We start from the raw sequence: 16177 nt of genomic DNA, 5'->3' as shown, positions 1-16177 counted from the left end.
AGTATTAATGGGTATGATGGTACCACAGTGCGTATTAGATATACAAGGAGTATTACAGTGAGTGTTAGAGAATTGAAGGTATCGCAGTGAGTATAAGTATCACAGTATTAGTGAGTGTGAGGGTACCACAGTAAGTGTTAATGGATATGAGGGTATAAGTAACCCCCCCTGGCTGCACCACAGTGTCTCAGTTAAAAGAGCTGAGCTTGTTTTCACTCTCACAGGTCACAGCTGTAGGGTGGGGTCCATCCTGCTGCCCTGCGGTGGCACTGAAGTTACGCTCACTTCCTGCTGCTCTCCAGGGTTGGTGTCACTGAGTTACATCCCGGAGGCGAGACCTGTCAATGCACCAGACACCTGCACACTGACCTTCAGCTACCAGGTGAGCGAGCAAGCAAGGGGTTAATTTAGATAAGGGGGAGAAAACGCCTTGCAGACCAGCATGGGCGAGTGCAGTGCATTGCTAGCCCCTCTTGCACTGAAGGAGTTAATTATCGCTCCACAGGTATTAACAGTGCAGAGGTGTAGGAATTTAAAGCGCTGCATTGTCATCCAAGTTCTGTTCCTATTGCATTTGATTTCTGCTGTCTGCAGTGATTCTGTGCTGTCCTTGTCACCTGACAGATATATTTTTGCATGTGCTCCTTTTATATTATTAGAATTTTTTAGATGGAGGGGGGAATTTGAGACCGTTTATTTATTTTCCAGTCACGTTCGTGCGATCTTTAGATGATGAAGTAATGTCTGGGGAGGACTTAAAACAGCGCTGCGTATTTTTAAGGTGATAGCGAAGAGCAGGTAGAGCAACTCTGCATGTCTCTGGCAGAGAAAAAGGTTGCTGTTCTTCAGGACTTTAGTGTGGATGGAGTTCATAAGTGATGCTCTGCAGGTCTTTGGCAGGGATAGGGTTAATAAGTGATGCTCTGCAGGTCTCTCTGACAGGGATAGGGTTAATAAGTGATGCTATGCAGGTCTCCCTGGCAGAGATGGGGTTAATAAGTGATGCTCTGCAGGTCTCCCTGGCAGAGATGGGGTTAATAAGTGATGCTCTTCAGGTCTCTCTGACAGGGATAGGGTTAATAAGTGATACTCTGCAGGTCTCTCTGACAGGGATAGGGTTAATAAGTGATACTCTGCAGGTCTCTCTGACAGGGATAGGGTTAATAAGTGATACTCTGCAGGTCTCTCTGACAGGGATAGGGTTAATAAGTGATACTCTGCAGGTCTCTCTGACAGGGATAGGGTTAATAAGTGATACTCTGCAGGTCTCTCTGACAGGGATAGGGTTAATAAGTGATACTCTGCAGGTCTCTCTGGCAGGGATGGGGATAATAAGTGATGCTATGCAGGTCTCCCTGGCAGAGATGGGGTTAATAAGTGATGCTCTGCAGGTCTCTCTGGCAGGGATAGGGTTAATAAGTGATGCTATGCAGGTCTTCCTGGCAGAGATGGGGTTACATAGTTGATGAGGTTGAAAAAAGACACAGTATGTCCATGGAGTTCAACCTATGCTAATTTTAGATGACAGATACGTATCCTATATTTGTATTTCTAGTATTTTGATCCAGAGGAAGGCAAACACAAAACTGGTGAAACATCATCCAATTATATCTTATAAGGGGGGCAATAAATTCCTTCCTGACTCCAATAATTGCAATCAGATTTCTCCCTGATATTCAATGCTATGTGCAAGCACAAAGGAGAAAATAATCCCTATGTTGGTGCACACCTCAAACTCATCAATAATTAGGATATACAAAGTAACCTTTACTAGATAACGTCATTTAAAACAAAGAGACAGTTTACACAGTTTGCTAATATCCTGTTAGATCGCCGAGCCAATGCAAAAAGTGTTAAGCAATTCTGTTACAGTAGCGCACACAACCCGACACCGAAATTAAATATATTAAAAGCCAGTGCTGCCTCTGAGATACTGTGTATCTACTGGATAAACTAAACACCATCTAGTCCCTGTAAATAACTCCTCTCTGAGCCTGGAACTGCAAACAGTGATAAGTCCTTGGTAAGGCTATCCTTTTACCATTATAGTATAGTTGGTAAAGGTAGGTACAAGGATGATGTGGAGGTAAGATATACATATAGTGTATACTGTGGCAGCAATAGAGAGAGAGATAGAGAGAGAGATGGGGGGAGAGGGAGAGAGAGATGGAGGGAGAGAGATAGAGAGGGAGGGAGAGAGAGATGGAGGAGAGATGGAGAGAAAGATCCTGAGAGAGAGAGATGGGGAGAGAGAGCGATGGGGAGAGAGATGGGGAGATAGAGATGGGGAGAGGGAGAGGGAGAGATGGAGGGAGAGAGGTACATGGAGAGAGAGAGGTACATGGAGGGAAGGAGATGGTGGGAGATAGAGAGAGATTGATACTGTAGTTATAGAGGGATATCTCTAGTGTGTCTATATTCTGCACGATTTCAGCATATAATAATTCCACAAGTTTGGCTGGAAAATACCTATTAAAGATAAGTATATGGAAGGTTAGGGTGGTAGCGAGGGTGAGAAATCTTGCTAGTTAGAAAATAATAACCAGAACAGCTTTGTGTTATACTGTAGTAGTACAGAGCGGCTCTTATGTATAGATCTGTGGATGGTATCAAATAGTATTTAGTATAATGAGCATAATATATTAACTTGTATACCTCCCCAGACCCCCAATCACAGACTTCCATGGCGTGTGACACGGTTATGTATGCTCCTGTGACAGAATTGCTTTACACTTGTTGTGCTGTTTGGGAGATCCAACAGGATATTAGCAAACTGTCTCTTTATTTTAAATTATGTTATCTAATAAAGGTTACTTTTTGTATCCTAATTATTGATCATTTCGAAGTGTGAGCCACCATAGGGATTATTTTCTCATTTTGATATATTTATCCTAGACAGCACCATGCACACAAATAAGCACTCTGGCTGAGCAAGATTGCTCTATACCCCTATATTAGCAGATTTCTCCATGGATCTACATCCCCATGACTACTTATTTGGTATATCCCTGTATACCCTTCCTTAATAAAAAAAAAACCTCAACCTCCCAGTTGAGGAATCGGACCCCAGTCTCCTGCGTGACAGGCTGTGATACTTACCACTATCCAGTACTAACGAGGATTAGCTTTAAGAAGTGTTACTCTGCATGTCTCTGTATGATGATATATATGTATATATCTGTATATGATTATTAAGTGATACTCTGCTGGTCTCTGGCATGTATATAATTAATAAGCGATACTCTACATGTCTCTGGAATGTATATAATTAATAAGTGATACTCTGCAGGTCTATGACATGGATAGGGTAAAGACTGTTTTAACCTCAGAGTCACTAGTAAAAAAACTCTGCAGTTCATACATTATTAATCCTTTCACTGCTCAACAGTTTTGCTGCCTGTTTCTGCGCGATGCCCCGCAAACCTCATCTGAGGTTGAAACTCTGAACAGTTGTTGCTCCCCTATCCACCCTTCCTGCTCCCCACCCCCACATGTGAAAAAGGGACCAACGCCTAAAACCCCAAAACAGGAAGCTCTCAGAAACCTCTGACGTGCAGAGCAATGTGTGTTACCTGAACGCAGATCGCTGTGTATGTATACCTGCAGAGCAAGGTGTGTATGTACCTAAGTGCAGAGAACTATGTGCATATCTGCAGAGCAGAGTGTGTGGGTACCTGAATGCTGAGCAATCTGTATTCATGTCCCCTCTAGGGAGAGAATATAGAGCAATAGGAGGATTTATAGGCAAGGTTATATGGAGCAATAGGAGGATTTATAGGCAAGGTTATATGGAGCAATAGGAGGATTTATAGGGAGCGATTATATGGGGCAATAGGAGGAGTTATAGGGAGCAATAATATGGAGCAATGGGAGGAGTTATATGGGGCAATAGGAGGATTTATAGGGAGCGATTATATGGGGCAATAGGAGGAGTTATAGGGAGCAATAATATGGAGCAATGGGAGGAGTTATATGGGGCAATAGGAGGAGTTATATGGGGCAATAGGAGGAGTTATATGGTGCAATAGGAGGAGTTATATGGGGCAATAGGAGGAGTTATATGGGGCAATAGGAGGAGTTATATGGGGCAATAGGAGGAGTTATATGGGGCAATAGGAGGAGTTATATGGTGCAATAGGAGGAGTTATATGGGGCAATAGGAGGAGTTATATGGGGCAATAGGAGGAGTTATATGGGGCAATAGGAGGAGTTATATGGTGCAATAGGAGGAGTTATATGGGGCAATAGGAGGAGTTATATGGGGCAATAGGAGGAGTTATAGGGAGCGGTTATATGGCGCAATAGGAGGATTTATAGGCAAGGTTAATAGAGCATTAGGAGTAGTTGTAGGGAGAGGTTATATGGGGCAATAGGAGGAGTTATAGGGAGCGGTTATATGGGGCAATAGGAGGAGTTATAGGGAGAGGTTATATGGGGCAATAGGAGGAGTTATAGGGAGCGGTTATATGGGGCAATAGGAGGAGTTATAGGGAGCAATAATATGGAGCAATGGGAGGGGTTATATGAAGCAATATGAGAAATTTTAGTGAGCGATTTATAAGGGCCAATAGGAGAAGTTAAATGGGAAAATAAGATTTATAGGAGGCAATTGTATTGAGCAATTGGAGTTAGATGGAGTCCTTTACATGGGATAATAATAGGTGTTATAGGCAGCCATTATTGGGAGTAATAGGAGGAGGTACTGTATAGAAAATGGTTATATAGGGCAATAGAAGGAGGTATAGTAAGCAGCTATATGGGGCAATAGGAGGAGTTATAGGGAGCGGTTATATGAAGTAATAGGAGGAGTTATAGGGAGCGGTTATATGAAGTAATAGGAGGAGTTATAGGGAGGAGTTACATGGAGCAATTGTCACTGGAGACCAGGACTCTTTCATGGGATCAAGCACCAGACAGGACACAGAGATCAAATTAATGAGTGTTTATTTCGGCCAGAGCCAACAGGCGCAACACAATGTCACCAAAAGAGTTATACTCACACCAAACAGAATACAGGGGCAATCTTAGCAGTCCGAGGTGCTCGGTGCCACCAAAATGGCTTGCCCGGTGCAGCTTCCACTCCTATAGGGGGATCAGGAACACAAGCAGCGCGGGCTGCAAGATGCAAGCAAGCAAGCAAGTTTTAAATCTCCCGCTTCAGGAAGGCACGCAGCCTTATCTTGGGTGTCTCTGGCACAACCTCAGAGAACACCATTAGTCCATCTCCATGCCAGTCCAGGAATGATCTGTGGAACTGAGATCTACCGTCCCTTTTCTCGATTCCTGTCTCCATAGGACATCATGGAGAAAGGGTGATGACCAATCACAGAGTGGATGCTGCATGTGGGACCAATCACAGCACAGATGCTATGTGGGCCAATTGCAGAGCAAGCTACATGGGCCAATCAGGGCTGAGGGAAATTCAAACTAACTAACCACTAATGCCTGAGTCAGTTGGGTCCTATAACCTCAGGGTCCCGTTTCAGCTGGATACCTCCTGTGGAGATTGATGACTCTGTTTGACCTGAACAATGGCCCTGCCCTCAGAGTCACAGATAACCAGGACTGAGTACACCCTCCCCATCTAGTCCCAGCAATAGACATTTCTCCCGACATGTGGGCTGAACAAAGGGTTTCTCATGGCTTGCATGGCTAGAGACCTTGGCTATGCTTTAAAACACATTTTTTTTTATGCTTGCAGTAACATTACACACAGAAAATAAACGGTTTACACATACATTCACATAATATATTTGGCCAGATGAGCCACAGTAAGATGTATCAAAACACACGCTGATCTTCCAGCACACACTGACTGTTAGAAAAATGTCAAACAGGGAATATGCCAAATAGAAAAAGATTTAATAATGCAAACACAAGGTATAAATACACTTGGAGTAACGTCACACAAGCGGGTAATAAACAGATAAACCCTAGTTGTAATTGGTGTGGGGAAAGAAACACAGGGGGAGGGGAAGACAAAACACAATGGGAAAGAAGGTAGGTGGGGAGTGGGGAAAACAACAAAGGGGATGAGAGTAATTAGGGGGGCTGCCCCACACAGCAGGAGAGAGTTTTTTTGGGTTTTTTCTATACAGACTAAGGACTTGACGGTTTGATTCGTTTTTTTTTTGCTGAGTAACATTTATCCTCTTGCTGAATCTGAACTATATATATTGAACTTGAACTGTTTCTATTGATTTGGACATTACAATTATTTGTTGGCTTTTCTGAGTTGGTTGGGGACGCAGGGTCTACGGAAGTACCTTGTGGTCCATTTGGACCTGAGGGAATGGGTCTGAGGAAGGGGTCTTCACCCTGAAACGTTGCCCCCCTAATTACCCTCCTCCCCTTTGTTGTTTTCCCCACTCCCCACCTACCTTCTTTCCCATTGTGTTTTGTCTTCCCCTCCCCCTGTGTTTCTTTCCCCACACCAATTACAACTAGGGTTGATCTGTTTATTACTCGCTTGTGTGACGTTACTCCAAGTGTATTTATACCTTGTGTTTGCATCATTAAATATTTTTCTATTTGGCATATTCCCTGTTTGACATTTTTCTAACAGTCAGTGTGTGCTGGAAGATCAGTTTGTGTTTTTCTATTTCTCTAGGGGGAATTTGGGTCCTCCTAGTTCCGTTGGCACCCTGCAGACATTCTTGGTATCGCTAAATTTGAGTGCTGTCTATCACCTTTTGTTTCCAATAAGATGTATATATAGGGCAATCCTGTATATTCATCCAGGCGGTAGGGCAATGGCTGGCATCACCTTTATTATAAGAGCCTCATTGCTCATATTGCCACAGTAATAAGAGGTGTTATAAGGAGCGGTTATATGGAGCATATGGAGGAGTTATAGGGAGTGGACATTCCGAACAATAGGAGTTATAGGGAGCGGTTACATGGAGCAATAGGAGGCGTTATAGGAAGGGTTAAATGGAACAATAGGAGGAGTTATAGGAAGCGGTTACATTGAGCAATAGGAGGCGTTTATAGGAAGGGTTAAATGGAACAATAGGAGGAGTTATAGGGAGTGAGTATTTGGAACAATTGGGGGAATTGTTGGGAACAGTTATATGGAGGAATAGAAGGCGTTATAGGGAGCGGTTATACAAAGCAATATGAGGAGTTATTAATGCCCCCTCCATCCAACTTTCCAGCAATCCTCCACACCTGTCACCATGAATCTGTCCTTTGACCCCGACCTCTGCCTGGATCTGATGGCCAAGAGGAACATTAACATTATCCTGTGGCATTACAACCTGACGGGGCGACTGACAGGTCGGCCGAACGATGGCGGGGGTATCAGCTTCATCACCCTGATTTTCATCTTTATCAGCTTCCTCATCATGGTGGAGAACTTCCTGGTGCTGGTGGCTCTGCTGAGGTGAGGAGGTGTAGAATCATGGTGCTGGTTTCGCATTCACAAACCCCTGGGTTCAATTCCTACCTCGGACGCTTGGCATTAACTCTGTGTGATCTCCCATGCACCTTTAAAGGGTCAGTCAGTCCTAGGACCAAAGTGCACTAATGACAATGACCTGTTAAACGAGTCAAATCTGGGTTACTGATATATCTTTTTTTTTTAACCAAATCCGACACCTATAAGTAGTTTCAAATAATTTTTTATGTCAGTTTGCAAATGTGGTGAGCTGAGACTTGGCAGTGGTTTGATTCCCGCTGGTTGCTCCTTTTTGGGTGAAATCTCAGTTTGTTCAGCAAGTGTTTGCAAATGCACAGACCCTTCTCTCCCCTTCCCCTTATCATTATTGGCTCTCTGGCGAGGGCAGCATTGGCTATGAGTAAAGAAAACACTTGATTGACAAATATTCTCCCATTCAGGGACACCAAATAAATGCAATTAGTAATTGATTACAAAAATAACAATGAAGCAGCCAAATTGCTGCTTTTAGCATTCTTAGATTTGTATAGAGAAGCCAATAAGGCTGTTAAATTTCTTTCCCAAAAGGTTGTTTTCTGGCCAGCTACGCGCGATTGCACTTCTACCTCCCTGTGCCTCTGTCTGATGCTGCAGAAATGTGTAGCTGGAATTCCACCCCAGAGGCAGCAGCTGCATGAAAACTTGTGAAGTGTAATATCACTTAAGGAATGAATAGTGCTTGATAAGTACCTATTTTATACCGATTATGAGATTTAGAACGTCACTGAGAGGGTACTGTGCAGTCAGAATTGCACCCCAGAGGTGGCTGCATGTGTGGCTGGGAAGAGAAAGGTGCTGTGAACACAGGATATTATTAAGGACTAAGGTCAAGAGCCACACAGCTCCGTTAAGGGCTTTAACGTGAAGTTAAGCCTATGCTATTATAATCATTATTATTATCAGCATTGCTAGAACAAGAGGTCATTCTCTGAAGCTGGAGGTTCAGGGGAAATGTAAAGAAGTACTTCTTCACGGAGAGGGTGGTGGATTCATGGATTCAAACATGCTTCAGAAAGCCATATGTCTATGCTGAATACAAAAGCATGCCAAAGATCAAATAGGGTCCGGGGTTTTACAACAGAGTAAAAAGGCCAAACTAGGTGGGCTAAGTGGTTCTTAGTTGCTGTCAAATACTATGTTTCTATTAATATTAAAGTCATTACTAAAATGGTTATTAAAATCAATATTAAATAATGATTACCATTATAATTATTACAATGATGATTGCACTAATGGTTATTAATATTAAAGTTGATTTTATAGTATTATTAAAGCCATTGTTATTACATTATTATTGTTATTACAGGCATACCCCGGTTTAAGGACACTCACTTTAAGTACACTCGCGAGTAAGTACATCTCGCTCAATAGGCAAACGGCAGTACACGCATGCGCCTGTCAGTATGTCCGGAACAGCAACACCGGCTCCCTACCTGTACCGAAGCTGTGCACAAGCGGGGAAGCTATTGAGCCTGTTACACATGCGTTATTTACATCAGTTATGCACGTATATGATGATTGCAGTACAGTACATGCATCGATAAGTGGGGAAAAGGTAGTGCTTCACTTTAAGTACATTTTCGCTTTACATACATGCTCCGGTCCCATTGCGTATGTTAATGCGGGGTATGCCTGTATAACTGATTACTGCACCGACACACTTTATTCGAGCAAATACCCGGTATGTACCTGGCAGATACCTGGAATGCGCCACTCCTCACCTCTGACAAGCCCCGTTGCATTTGCCTTCCCAGCCTGGGTTCATGCCTGGCTGACGGGCGGCTGATCTGTTAAATGATAATGATTAGGATTTAATAGGCTGCAATGCTTCGCGTGTCTACCAGATGGCATAAATTCATGAATTGTAATGCAGTATATATATATATACTGTGCAGTATTGCAGCCAGCGGGAATAAAATGCTTCAATCCCTGCTTGGAAAATAACTCAATGCACTCGGGCAGAAAACAGTCACAAACCTCAATACACCCGGGTATACCTGAATTCGTGGGACTAGCCAAGCTCGAATAAAGTGTGTCGCCAGTGTATATACAAGTGAGAGAGAGAGAATCCCTCATGCGCTCCGCACCCACAATTCCTATATCAATTTCAAAACATAGCTTTTAATAAAACATTTTACTTTTAGGATCACCAACAAACTAAAATAAAAACGCATTACTGACTCAAAGTCAGTTATTTCATTAAAATAATAGTAAAATAGACCTATTTGCCACAGTGATATAGAGTATTTCATATTTATATTAGATAATCTCTGTAGTGATCTAATTTGACTTGAGAAAGATCCTCAAGAGAAATCTGCCTACTGTACATAGCAAAGTTTGGGGTTTGTAATAGTTTCCCCAGTTGTATCAAAATAGGGATAAATAGACAGTTGTCTCAATTGAGTAAAATGTATCTAGAGTAAGTCTGGACATTTGTTAATATTATAATATTATAACCTAGTTAGAAAGTAACATGTGAATAAATAGTTGGAAAAGTGATACTGTTTCTAATTTAGGTTGGTTTTGTGAATTGATGCCCGGTTTTCTGCTTAGAAATAAAAAGGGAAACAAAGTCGTTAAACGCTCTAAATATTCAATAGAAATAAAAACAAAAACAGATTCAACACCACATCAATTTTATTTTATTAATACACAATGAAGCACAAACTATTGTAGCAACAGAGGGGTTACTGGTAGGCGCCTTAGTCCAATGTTTCACTTTCTTTCGGATACTTTATCTCACACAATCACAGCAAAGCACTTTTCTACTATTCAGTGTACAGTAACTACCTTGTTTCACTTTTATGTGTAGGTAGCAAACTGAGCAACAATTCACAAAATCACCCTAAATTAGATGCAGTATCACTTTTTCCAACTAATTATTCACCTGTTAGTTTCTAACTGTGTTATAATATTAACAAATGGTCAGACTTCCTCTAGATACTTTTTAAGTCAATTGAGACAACTCTCTATTTATCTCTATTTTGTACTTGGGAAACTGTTAGAAACCCCAAACTTTGCTATGTAATCAGATCAATACAGAGATTATCTCATATAAATACCCAAATACTCAATATCACATTGGTCTATTTTACTATTCTTTTAATTCAATAACTGACATTAATTGAGTCAGTAATGTGTTTTAATTTAGTTTGTTGGTGATCCTAAAAGTGTTTTATTCACAGTTTTTTTTTTATTGATACAGGAATTGGGAGTGCATAGCGTATAAGGGATTCTTTCTCGCTCTCACTTGTGTATATGGGCACCTTTCCCTTTTTGGCACCCATTCCTTCAATAGGCACAGCAAATCGCTTTTTGATTGTGTGAGGATTTAACAATAATTAATATTATGAAAGTTTTTAAAATAATAGTTTGTATTGCAAAACGTATTATTATTAACATTCTTCTTCTTGTTAAAATCATTAACACAACTTCTTGTCCCATTAACACCAGCTTTTCTATGTGTTCTAGGTATCTGCGTCTGCGCCGTTGGGTCCATTGCTGTTTGGCCAACATTGCCCTGAGTGACTTCCTGGCTGGCACCTCCTATCTAATCAACCTCTGCCTGTCTGGGCCCACCACGTTCCACCTGAGCCCCGAACTTTGGTTCCTGCGGGAGGGGCTTCTCTTCACCACGCTAGCGGCCTCCACATTCAGCCTTCTGGTGACGGCTGTGGAGCGCTACAGCACTATGGTGATGCCAGCCTCGGAGAGCCGTTCTGTCAAGATCATAAGGGTGCAAGGGCTGATAGGTCTGTGCTGGGTCTTGGCTGGGGTGGTTGGGTTCTTGCCTCTTCTAGGGTGGAACTGTCTTTGTCAGATCGAGAGCTGCTCAAGCCTTCTCCCGCTTTACTCACGGTATTACGTGCTCTTCAGCCTTGGCCTCTTGGGTGCCACCTTGGTTGGCATCTCTGGCTTCTACTGCACCATATATTACCTGGTGTGTGACAGCGCAAGGCGTGTTCCAGTGACCAACCAGCACCGGCGCTCCTTCCGCCTTCTCCAAACCGTCCTCATCATTCTGGGCTCCTTCGTCCTTTGCTGGAGCCCACTCTTCTTTCTCCTGTTGCGGGACTCGTCCTGTTCGCCACCTTCCTGCCGCTCTCCACTGGGCATGGACTGGGCTTTGGCTCTGGCTGTCATGAACTCGGCTGTCAACCCACTGGTTTACTCCTTCCGTAGCTCCGATGTCCGCAGGGCTGTGCTCGCACTCCTGTGCTGCATCTGCATCAAAGCAGGGGTGAGGCTGCCGTCATCCTGCCAGCTTGGAGCAGAGGTCACCTCAGGGTCATCCAATGAGAGCTCACTGAGACGGAGAAGCAGTGTTCGCCTTTCAAGGGCCTGGATAGTCAGAAGCCCAGTCACCAGTATCTCCAGTGTGCCCAGTCAGTGAGGGGCCTCTCACCAGTATCTCCAGTGTGCCCAGTCAGTGAGGGGCCTCTCACCAGTATCTCCAGTGTGCCCAGTCAGTGAGGGGCCTCTCACCAGTATCTCCAGTGTGCCCAGTCAGTGAGAGGCCTCTCACCAGTATCTCCAGTGTGCCCAGACAGTAAGGGGCCCTCTCAACAGCATATACAGTGAGCCCAGTTAGTAAGGGGCCCTCTCAACAGCATATAGTGAGCCCAGTTAGTAAGGGGCCCGCACCAGAATCTCCAGTGTTTTCGCCATTATAACCAAGGCTGTTTTATGTAATATACAATATAGTGTTCTGCTACAATAGCAATACGACAATACTGGCTGTTACGATTCTGTAATTGGAAGGGTCAGGAGCTGCATTACCTTACATTTATTTATTGAATATGTTTTACCAGGAAACGTGCATTGAGATCCCATTTCCAAACATGTTCAGTGAAACAGGTAACTTTAATAGTGCAAATATACTACTGTATATACTGGCCCTAATTCACCAAAAATGTTTACAACACGCGTCCGGTTGAAATTGTGTTCTGACTGAAGAAATTCCTGACATTTCCTGACAATGCGCTACTCTTTAGAGCTGTAAATTATACGCGATTGTCACTGTATGTAGATGAAAGCTCTGTAAAAACTTTTTCACAGTTGAATGTGTGAGCTTCTGCTCTCCCTGTTTGTAAGTGTCATATTATCAAAGTGCATGTGTTTTTATATTACGGGATCTTCATGTAAATACGCTTCATTAAAGTCACGGAATGTAGAGAAAGGGGCAGATTTCAAATCTTGTTTACTCTGTAGGTGAGATAAAAACAATAATGTATGATTAAAAAAATGTCACGATACAGTCCTGTAAGAGGTAAAGCTTGTATGCCGTTCGGCAACCACTTACTAAAATAACTTTTTATTCTGTTTTCCTCTGGCAATGAAGGATGGGTCAATGCCTTAAGTGCCAATCAAACAATGAAGGAAATGCATTTGTGTTTGTTCAAGAACTATCTAGACCTAGCTGTTAATATTAAAATTATAGAGAGGGTTGGCAGGTACCCAAAGATGTTCTGGTTATCTGGATAAACCAGCTTCAAAGCTGCTCATATACCATCCTAATCCAGGGTAACTAAAAGGACACTCTATTTGGTACCATTGCAGATTAACATTAGTTAAGATAATTAATGTTTAGTACAATTCTTAGTGGTCTTGTTGAAATCTATGAAAGCTAATGTACCCCATCGTACTCTTATAAAAGGGAAAGAATACAGGGTTGACATATCAGTTCATTTCACTCTCAAGGTTACAAATGGAACTGTCATAAGTGGTACCTACAGTATGTGTTGGTCACATTCCTCTCTGTGGAAGGTGGCAGGTATCATTAATCTAGTGATTACGAGGAGAGAGTTATGGAGTATTTTATGCTCTTCGATAAAATTGGAAATCTAGTCATAAAAGTGTACCTAGTCAGAGTAAGTAAAAAATGGTTAACAGAACACACCCACATGTGCCCATCACGACATCTGGGGTCTTTCACACATCAAGGACTTGTGGGATATAAGAACTGGCGTTTTAAGTCTTGCAAAGTGAGACTCAACTAGGGGTACACTGGGGTCGTCCATATCCATGAGAGGGGGCTACACTTTAGCATGCTTTCACTCCCATTCATATAAATGGGCATAAAGGCTTGCTAAAACTTAGCACCCTGTTGTGGATCTGGGCTTGTGTATGGGGTGGGGAGGTGGGGTACCATATTATACCTCACAACCCCTGGAGGAACCTAAGACAGGGCCTTTGCTAGTAATGTATAGATGTGCTCATTTATACCTGTCTGACCCAATGTACTGTATGTAAACCTTTTTCTGTAACAAGCACTTTATGCCTTTTGTAATATTAAATCTAAAATGTAATAAGTCATGTGTTTCAGCTCCAGTTGAACCTATTACTTTGGAACAAATTGCCTCCTCATTTTCTGTCACATTTAGTTAAATTGGGTTTGCATATTTTTTTTTAATTAAAAAGGGGGTCCTTGGGTTTCGAGCCCTTAAAATAATCCTGGAAGTGGCTGTGTAATCAGGGTGCAGTGTGACTGTTTTGGTGGTGTGAGTGCTCCTTTATAGTGTGTGAGTAAAGCTACTGGGTGGTCAGTTGTTAACCCCCTTCATACACACACACACACACACACATGTGCACAAGGGGTAAGTGTGTATGTATGTGACACAGTGTAATATTTACCAATATACCAGGTAGGAGTTGGATTACCATCCCAAAAGCATTTATGGGCGATAGTGTCTTAGGGCTCTGGGATTCAGAAATTACATACAGTAACATAACATAATATCTCTTCTATATACTTGACCTAAGAGAGCGAACAAAAGTAACCTGAAAAGCAAAAATAGAAGGGATGCTCAATCACACACACACACACACACACACACACACACACACAGCACTGCACTATGATGAGATACAAAAATAGAAAAAGTAAATGTACACTAGGAATTCAAAGAAATATATGAATTTAATGGGAAACATAAATACAATTCTAAAAAATCATACAAAAACCATAATTACTAAACAAGAATTAATCAAAAGGAGCAACAAACTAACACTAAAGTGTAACCCAATATAGTCCCAATTGATTTTTATAGGGATTTTCGACTGAAAAAGTCCCAAAGACACAATAGGATAATGGATTACAGTATAAATAGTCCCATTAAAAGTTCATAGTGAAGGGAAATTAAAAGTGTCTCATGACGGCTTCACAAATCCACTGTAGAAATAAGGTGCAAGATATGCTCAAATTTCAATAAATGACTAAGCAGGGGAAAATAGCAGCATCTATTTTCTTATATGGCAAACGTGTCAGTCTGTCAGGGTCGCCTAGACCTCCTGCCTAGCCATAGCTTCCTTGTCCACTGGGTGTGCTGCTGCCTTCTGTTGGCTCTGGGTTCCTCTGTCTGTCTGTCTTCTTGTTGCTCCTGTCTCTGTCCTTTATAGCTTGCTTCCTGTCTGTTGCTTTTGCCTTTGCTTCAAGTCAGACTCCTACAGTATGCACATGCCTCTGTCTTTGATTCCTGATCTGTGTCTGTACCTGTACCTGTATTTGAGTCTGTTCACAGTAAAAGCCCTTGCTAGTAATCTGGCTTGTCCCTGTTTGTTCCTGCTCCCCGGTCTCAGTCCCTGCTCCCTGTTCTCAGTCCCTGTCCTGCCCCGCCTGTCCTGTTCCAGTCTCCTCGTTGCCGACCTCTGCTTGTTACCTGACTTCACTACCTGCCGCATGCCTCGGACCCCTGCTTGTTACCTGACTTCGCTATCTGCCGCCTGCCTCGGACCCCTGCTTGTTACCTGACTTCGCTACCTGCCGCCTGCCTCGGACCCCTGCTTGTGACCCCTACTACACTCGTGCTGTTCCGGCCACCGAGATCCTACCCGCCACAGGAGTCTCCCGTGACACAGTCAATAATTGAGCCCCCTCTGCTGAAGCAGGGATATCCTTAAAACCTGACCTGTTGGTGGCCCTTGAGAACTGGAGTTGCCCACTCCTGGTGTAGGCAATGTGGCATGGAAACTGTACTGCAGCGGCATCTTATAATTGTAAAGAACCGAGTACTGAATATCGGTCGCAGCTTCTGGGCCAATGGAGCAGTACATAGATGACATATTATGCTATCGCCCTCCAGGTAAGTTTTCCTGAAGGTGAATAAAAATAATTATTTGCTCAGGAACCGGGAAGTCTCTGAAGGTCGGGGCACTACAGATCAGTTCCAGGGGTCCCACTGGATCTGGCAAATAAAAAAAAATATCAATGAGCAGCGAGGACTGCTGCATTTAGAGAAAATTCATGCTCAGAGCTTTCAAGCATTTCCTTCTCCTGCGTGTGAGAAGGGGCCTCACACTGAGATTTGCGTGAGACCCTTCCTCACCTCCAGAGCAGGGGATCCAGCATTTGCCGGGGTTGGGTTTATGATACGAGGAGGTTTGGTTATTTAATGACATGAGTGGTAATTTTTTTGTCTACCTCTCCGTGTTGTCCTGTGAGACTGATTGCTTGCAAATTATGGATCTGTGAGTCTAATTCAGAAGAGAAATCACTATCTTGTGCAGTTATTCTATAGGTCTGTGACATGTGATGACCTCCACGGGCCATCTATAAACTCTACAAAAGCCACAATCATTAAAATCTCTAACAGATTTATTTTTTCTTATCCATGTATCTTTCTGGGGGAAAAAACTCCATGTTTTTCTAATGTTCTCATCTTTGGTTTCAGAAAATTCTATATTTATTTTTTCACTAAAAGGGTTTTATCTACGGTAAATCCCTCTTCATGCTATCTGATT

General features: G+C 42.7%; 1 protein-coding gene across 3 annotated transcripts; it reads left to right on the top strand.

The window, feature by feature from the left end:
* Window positions 1-233: 233 nt before the first annotated feature.
* On the top strand, window positions 234-13739 carry S1PR4 (sphingosine-1-phosphate receptor 4). 3 transcript variants are annotated; one of them, XM_075611294.1, is made up of 5 exons: window positions 234-382; window positions 3389-3612; window positions 7158-7384; window positions 10910-11836; window positions 11957-13739. In XM_075611294.1, exons 3-4 carry the CDS (start codon window positions 7179-7181, stop codon window positions 11829-11831), a joined length of 1128 nt encoding a protein of 375 aa, XP_075467409.1. In that variant the 5' UTR covers window positions 234-382; window positions 3389-3612; window positions 7158-7178; the 3' UTR covers window positions 11832-11836; window positions 11957-13739. The 3 variants fall into 3 exon arrangements, with proteins under 3 accessions (XP_075467409.1, XP_075467407.1, XP_075467408.1); XM_075611292.1 differs by having other exon boundaries at window positions 10910-13739; XM_075611293.1 differs by lacking the exon at window positions 3389-3612 and having other exon boundaries at window positions 10910-13739.
* The last annotated feature ends 2438 nt before the right edge of the window (window positions 13740-16177 follow it).

Source organism: Ascaphus truei, chromosome 8 (genome assembly GCF_040206685.1).
Source record: "Ascaphus truei isolate aAscTru1 chromosome 8, aAscTru1.hap1, whole genome shotgun sequence".
Taxonomy (NCBI): Eukaryota; Metazoa; Chordata; class Amphibia; order Anura; family Ascaphidae; genus Ascaphus; species Ascaphus truei.
Note: the sequence above shows the minus strand (reverse complement) of the source record. Positions and strands in the feature narration are given on the sequence as shown.

Bases quoted from the DNA above. Each gene is read 5' to 3' on its own strand.
- S1PR4 (XM_075611293.1), top strand. From the start codon at position 7,179: ATGAATCTGTCCTTTGACCCCGACCTCTGCCTGGATCTGATGGCCAAG. The intron at 7,385-10,909 runs GTGAGGAGGTGT...TATGTGTTCTAG, and splicing joins GTGCTGGTGGCTCTGCTGAG to GTATCTGCGTCTGCGCCGTT.